The 7627-nt window shown below is 40.3% G+C and overlaps 1 protein-coding gene across 2 annotated transcripts in view; it reads right to left on the bottom strand.

The window, feature by feature from the left end:
• agtpbp1 (ATP/GTP binding carboxypeptidase 1) overlaps positions 1-7627 on the bottom strand; it is a 34318-nt gene that overhangs the window by 7669 nt on the left and 19022 nt on the right. For both annotated transcript variants that reach the window (XM_046034108.1, XM_046034106.1), the window contains exons 19-25: positions 6438-6582; positions 5685-5835; positions 4539-4719; positions 4191-4320; positions 3348-3479; positions 1834-2010; positions 527-678 (exon numbers count right to left, since the gene is read on the bottom strand). In XM_046034108.1, coding sequence (XP_045890064.1) covers positions 527-678; positions 1834-2010; positions 3348-3479; positions 4191-4320; positions 4539-4719; positions 5685-5835; positions 6438-6582 — 1068 coding nt within the window. The remainder of the gene's footprint in view (positions 1-526; positions 679-1833; positions 2011-3347; positions 3480-4190; positions 4321-4538; positions 4720-5684; positions 5836-6437; positions 6583-7627) is intronic.

Consider the following 7627-nt stretch of genomic DNA (forward strand, 5'->3'; position numbering starts at 1 on the left):
GAGATATTCTGGTTTTGAACTTCTGGCGTGAAGAATGTACATGCGAGTCTCTGTACATTCTTGTTTAAAAGCCATGTGAAATCTCTTTTCTCTCTCGTCTCCTCTCTTCCTCTGTGTGTCTTATCTCACTTGCGGACTTGACTCGCAATGCTCGCTCAGGGCCGTTAACGGCTCTGGCAATGCTTATCGGAATGCACAGATTTGATTGGCTGAGCAGCATCACATGAGACGATTAGAGCACATACAATTGGTCTGTGAGTTTCATGTGCCGCTGAACCAGTACAGCTGCGTGGGTTAAAATAGAAACGCTCCGTCATGAGGTAGTAATTCTCAATAATAGATCGGCTGTACGTCCGGGTCTGGACAGTACGGTGGCTGGGTCTGGATCCGGACCGCGGTCCGCCTGTTAGTGACCTCTGCTTTAAAGCAACACTCTATATCTTTAAATAGTTATCTGTGTGCACCTGCATTAACTGTGTGTTGTGGTTTGTGGTTGTGACTTTGCAGTGTGCTCCACTCGACTAACCTGACCACTTTAGACTGTGTCCCAATGATATCGCTCTCCAAATCCAGCAGGTGTTGGTGGTTGCGGAGCCCCGTCAGCCTCTTCAGCCTCAGCAGGGCCACACAGAACTGAGCTCCCATCTCCTCCAGCTCTCTGGTGCCGATCTGAAGACCCTGAAAAGGACATGTGCGTGCACATCAAAGAGAATTAAAATGTGTCACACCACAAAAACATTGCAATCACACAAACTTGCATGTACAGCTAGACTCAAAAAATTATTTCAACGGTCTAACAGAAATCTGCTCTAAAATGGCTGCTGTGGTTTTTATAGCTGCTCTGGAGCCTGGGGATGGAGCTGTTGTCCATCTTCAAACACCCCAATTCTCACTGCTGGAAAGCACTCGCTGAGGAAACTTTTCATGTAGAAACATGATAATGTATTTCATTTGCAGGCAGGCACACATTCAAACGAATATGCACTCACACCTGCAACCCCAACAAAGTCTTCACAGAGCTGTACAATCAGCCAGTTAAATGAATATTCAGTGAGACACACACACACACATATACACACAGCAAGTCCCCGTAGCAGTGGTAGGAACATCTAAACTTAGCCTGGCCACAGAGACATGCAGCTCACATTCAGTAGGCATTAGTTCCTGCACATCTGGATAAATACTTCACACAAACCAGTGGGGGTACTAATCAGTGCCAAAATTGCATCCCTAGACTGCCTCTGGATATGGAAGATGTTGACATTGGCAGAATTCAGCAGGAAGGAAATCAGCAACAATACATGAGAGCGAGAGAAGAAAGGGAGGTAAAGGGGTCAAAGGAAAGAAGAAGAAAGGACGGGCGAAGCAAAGAGAAAGTGGAAATAAGGACTAAAGCGCCACCTGGTGGACATTTGGAGATTTATAGGAGCACCTCCCTCTCTCTCACATGGTGTGCACATCACAATAAAACATCTGTACAACGTGATAGAACCAGACACATTAGTCACGCAATTATTCTCTGTATAATGTTACTTTTTTGTTAAGATATTGTCAGAAAGGAAAATATCTGTGGATAATTTGCCCTCCTCCTCACACTGCAGCTCATTCATTAGCATATAAGGAAATGATAAAAGCTTCCTGGGGCCCCCATCTCTCTCTCTACTCATTTCCTGTCATTTCTCTCTATGGTCTATATAATAAAAAGGCACAAAATGCCCAAAACATAAAAACATTTAAAACACAACTCCATAACAGAATCTCAACAAAAAAATAACATTGGGCATTTTCTTTTTTTTGTGCATACCCTGTAAACAAAATAAAATACAAGCTTACCTTATACTTGCCCTGGTCACAACCACAGAGCGTGCTCTCCATGGTGTAGCTGCGTTGTACTCCTATCTCTCGCCATACAACAACGCGGGCGGTTGACTCTTTGGAGCGCTCCACAACAAAACTACAACTCGCCATGCTGAAGACTGGGGCGATCTGGGAGAGGATCTTCGGAAGTGCCTGAAAAACAAATCAAAATGTTTGAGATGTTTTTGTGTAGGTGTGTGTGTGCGGGGAGAGAGATAATCAAGTACATTTTATAGTAGAGCCAAATAACTGTGTCCATAAAAGAGAGACTTATGTACAGAGCAGTTGCTTGGGAAAGCAGTATTGACCGTTGCAATCCAAAATGTTTGCTGTGGGCTTGTAGCCTGAAGCTACACATCCGCTAGGAAACTCTGTATTGAACTGGCTTCTTTATTAGCATTCAGCTCAGTGAAAACTTTTTTTTTGCATTCCCAAATGCAGAAAGAAACATCAAAATGATTCTGATCTGAACAGTCTTGCTTAACTTCAGAGTAACATTTAAGGTGAATTACTAAATGTTTGTCAGAAAAGAGCTCGTATTGAAACACATGATAACGACAGCGTAAAAAAAGACAATAGATTTGGTATCAATACATTTAGAGATTAGAGATTTAAAACTTTCAACAGAATTAGATAATCCATAGTAGTGACACAGGTAACTCAAAACAGGATAATGTTACAATATTGCAAGTGCAAAAATGTTGCTTCAGCCTGACCTACAGTGATGGATACAGAAATTGGATTGCAATGCATAGACTATACAGGATAGACATGTGATGATGAAAATATAAGCTGCTCTCTCTCTCTGCGGCAATATGAGTACAACTTAATAAAGGCGATCACTTTGTACTGAATCTATGCTATTATTATTCATTGATGTGAGAACAGTGATCTGAAACAGATGGGAAGACAGAGAGAGTGTGGTGAGGATGACTGTTCATAGGGCTGGACAATAAAACAATAACAATAATTATTGCGACATATTTTCAATAACAATAAAACAAATGTTCCATAAATATTCAATAAATGTTTGATTTTATTCACTTGAATCATACATAACTTAGGACTTTTTTTTTTTTTTTTTAAATCAAGATGTTTATTTTGGTGAGAGGAAAAAAGCTTTTACCTAATTTTACTCATGCATATTTGTTGACAAAGATTTTATTATAGTTGTTTTTAATGTTCTACCTCAGAATTGTAAAGTGATCCACTATTTGGCATCAAGTGTTGACCATAAAAAAAAAAAAGAGTTTAAACCACAATTAACAATCAAGTTTCTTCAACTTTCACTCAGGAGGAAAAATTAGCCTTTAATCTTGAAAGAAATAACGATTTGATACTTATCGTGATAATTATCGATATCGAAAGATATGAAACTTTTTATCCTGATAACATATTTCGCCATATCGTCCAGCTCTAAGTGTTCATTTACTTTTGCGCGCATTACAGGCACAGCATGTGTGTGTATGTGTGTGTAAGTGTTGGTTCACCCTGTATCCAAGGTCTTCCTGTAAGTCACTGGATGTAGCACTGATACTGGACTGCCAGACTGTCTCCTTCACACTGCATCCGTACATGAACACATTCTTCTTTCTGGAATGACCATGGTAGTCGCAAAAGACCTGTGCATGCACGCGCGCACACACACACACACACACACACACACACACACACACACACACACAGATTACAATGCATTTTGCCTTGAATGTTTCAGTAAGACACAGTGAACCAAAATGATGGATTCATCTCCTTTATTTTTACAAATGTGTTTACATAAGTGGCTATGTAAAAATAATAAATTCAAATAAACAGGCTGTTACAGTTAGAATACCTCAAATAAATTCACTCTCTAATCTTCATCAAATGAGCTGTGATACTGTGTTATAATTGTAAATAAATGACACTGTCAAGGTGACTGGTGGACTCATGTCAGTGTTACTGCTCATATTCCTCAAAAGACATTTTCTTAGGTCTGTTATTAGAGGAAGGACAGCGGCCTCGCCTTGCATTTTGTCGTAAAGGCATCACCCTTTGCACATTAAACTAATCTCCCATAAAAGCAATATCCTATTATATCTAACTTGCTGACACAGTGTAGTAGACAGACCCCTAGAGGCTGTTGTTTATGGCAACTGTATTAATGTCTTCAAACTAATGTGGTGATATATTCATGTGAAATTTAGTGGACATGCAGCCAAACAGGGTGTGCAGCTGAACAGGAGAAACGGCACCAACATCAACAAGAAGCCAGGAGAGATCCTTTCTACTTCCCAAATAAAAGATAATGCAGCAAAGTGCTAAATTTAAGCCCAGTTAATTAGAGGTCATACCAGTGGTGCCCTTTGTATGTGTGCAAGGTACTGCAGCAGGCTCTTAGTGTGGTAGATGGTGGGATGGAGCTCAGCATTGGGGTACTGCCACTGGCGATTCAAATCCTCTCCACTCAGAGAACAACGATGACTACAGCAGAAAGGAGACGGCAGAAGAGGGGAAGATAGAGAGAACAGAGCAACAGCTAGAGAATTCTTCAAGACAAGATTCTGTGTGTGTTAACAGACATAAAGCTGTGACCAACGCGCAGGCCCAGGTTCGGCAGATGTGTGCATCATCGGTGTGTACACTTGAAAGCTGTGAAAGTGTGTTTATTTCTTTCCATCTCTAGATGCATCTTTACTCACTTTCCATTTACAACTCCATCAGGGTTGAGCATGGGGACTATCTTGAAGATGTAGGCTTCTCTCAGGCTGGCTGCGAGTGCACTGGTGCTCATCAGGAACTCCAGCGTGCCCTTCATTACCCAGCTGGCGTTGGTCTCTCCAGGGTGCACTCTGGCCGACAGGAAGATCAATGGACGGTTCCCTGAAGAGGGAGAAACAGGGAGAGCGCGGCACAAACACAGAAAGATGGAGTGAGAAAAAAAAGGAAAGGATTTTTCCATTTAAAGTTTTTCACAGCTGATAAACAGCATCAGTGAACTACAGTGCAAGCTATTTGGGAAGTACTGGCATGCCCCGATACCCCAGGGCTGTTCTCACGTAGTGATATTCACCCTCATGTTCCTGCAAGCATTAGTGAGAGAGGAATAAAATCTGTCAGTTATTAGTGAATTTCTTAGAGGACATTTTGGAGAACTATCCAGGAGCAAAGCATGAGGGATCACAAATCAAAGGCCTGGAGAAGCTTTAACTAAATAACGACTATTTCTGACAAAATAATCTAAAATCAAAAAGGTGCACTTACTAGCTATCAGCCCTGAAAGAGCTTTGTTTGGTGAAGAAGTCATTAAGATCTGGTTGAAAACTCAGAAAGGCAGGTGGGACCTTTAAGCTTCAATTATTTAGTTACACAGAGTGTGAATGAACTTCATCATCAAAAGTGTGCATTTGTCAGTGGTGACGACACAAAAGATATTACATGTTTTAAGATTATGGCCAATTACCAATGCCTTCAAACTGCCAGCTGTAAAATACATTTTAGTTTCAGCTTGCATACCGCTGTGATCATGATTTTGTTGCACATTAAACATTTTTCCAGGACAGCTGAATTATTTCTGGGACATTTTTGGTCATTTTCTATCATCCAAGACTCAAAATGAATTTCAATTTACATTATCTCACCAGGATATCCACTCACTATTAACACTGAGCATGGGAGTCCTGGGTACAAACAATAAAAAATTTATCACCATGCTCAGTGAAGCTACATACGCTTTCCATTTTTTTTAGGAGATATGAAAATCCTGCAGCTGTGATTGTTCTGGACAGGTATGAGAGTGATGGTAAGCAAATAAAAAGACACATGCAGACCATGATCGATTTACTTACTAAATTGACAGATGTGATCATTGGAGTTGGACTCCGGCATGGCAGTGATGGTGAGAAGGGGGCAGCTGTTTCCCCCCAGGGTTTCACACAGAATGTCCTGTCTCAGGTATATCTGAGGGGTCCTCAAAGCCTCCAGTTTGGACAGGTGCATCTGAGGATACAATGACAGAATGACAAATCACTGTTACTTTCCACTTACTAACATTTTAGCTACAACGTCCATTCTTAACATGCCCAACATGTTGCATTTTTGCACTGGCAGATTATCAGGCCACCTGGGATGAAGTGATTCAGATTGGGCTTCTCTATTGTTGCTTGTATTATAAGCAATTCAGAAAAGCCACTCCAGATAAAAGCAGACAAACTGCAAGTATAATAACATAACTACTGACATAATGAGTGCACAGGAACTTTAAAGCACAGTAGTTATCTACGTTCAGATTTAAAAGGAAATATAAATTATAAAAACACTGGAAACACAACAGTGGAATAGGGGGTCACACTGGGGGTTTAGCAATAGGAGAATAGTCATAATTACTGTACGAGTACATGCAGCACCAAAACAATATCATGTTTCAGGTTAAGGTATTTCAGTATAATAAGTGAGTATAATGAAAATATATAGTTTTTGTAGAAAGCAAAACCATTACCTATAGACAATATGGTCAAGAAGGGGGATACAATCGAAGATGTGTCTACTACTAATTGCTAGTGTTCTCTGGATTAAAGTCAACAGTAGTATTGTAATGGTACCTTAAGAGTGGAGTATGTATAAGGGTAATGATAGGCAAAGTAGCAGACATCATCCTTGTGGCTGAAGCTTGTGCTGAAGGTCATTGTATAGTAAGACTTTCCTTTCTGACCACCAGCTGCAATGGAACTCCTGGCAAAATGATTCCTACGGAGAAGGAGGCACATTTCGTGAGTTGCACAATAAAGCGCCAACAACCTTTACACTCATTGGCCACTTTATTAAATACACCTGTACAATCAATTGCAAAAAACAGCTCTGCCATAACTTCTACGTGTGAAATATGGGAATTCAATTCTATGTAATTTACTGAGGTCATAGTTTTAAAAAAATTAAGTGTTGTACTGGATTGCATTATATTGAGGGGTGTTTCTAATATTCTGCCCCTATAATGTCCATAAAAAGGGAGGACAAACACCTGACCAGTGTCAACAAAAGCTGATTATAGGCATCATCAAAGCAGACTTCATAGCAGAACAGTTGTAATCAATTTTATTAAAGTCTACAGATATATCTAATAAATTAGCCACTGAGTGAATTTAACATCATGCATGCACTACTTTCTAAATTTGTGGATGAGCTGAGAAAGTGTGTGTCCCCATTTCTGTAAAGGAAGCTTTTAGGAAATGTTGCTGTACTAAATACATACATAGTCGAGAGTGTTCTACAGCTATACAGTGGGGGAAAAAAGTATTTGACCCCTTGCTGATTTTGCAGGTTTGCCCACTTACAAAGAATGCAACAATCTACAATTTTAATCATATGTACATTCTAACAGTGAAAGACAGAATCCCAAAGAAAATTCCAGAAAATCACATCATATGAATTTATAAAAATTGATAACCATCTGATGAGGAAAAACAAGTATTTGACCCCCTACCAAACAGCAAGTATTCTGGCTCCTACAAGCCAGTTAGTCTTTCTTTAAGACACAGCCCCAATCCCAACCAATTATCTACATCAAATACACCTGCCTCACCTCGTTACCTGTATAAAAGACACCTGTCAACACCCAAACAACCAGCATCCAACATCACCACCATGGGCAAGACCAAAGAGCTTTCTACGGACATCAGGGACAAGATTGTTGATCTGCACAAGGCTGGGATGGGCTACAAGAGAATCGGAAAGCAACTTGGAGAGAAAAGATCAACTGTCGGTGCAGTTATCAGGAAATGGAAGAAGCACCACA

The sequence above is a fragment of the Micropterus dolomieu genome, linkage group LG21 (genome assembly GCF_021292245.1).
Source record: "Micropterus dolomieu isolate WLL.071019.BEF.003 ecotype Adirondacks linkage group LG21, ASM2129224v1, whole genome shotgun sequence".
Lineage (NCBI taxonomy): Eukaryota > Metazoa > Chordata > Actinopteri > Centrarchiformes > Centrarchidae > Micropterus > Micropterus dolomieu.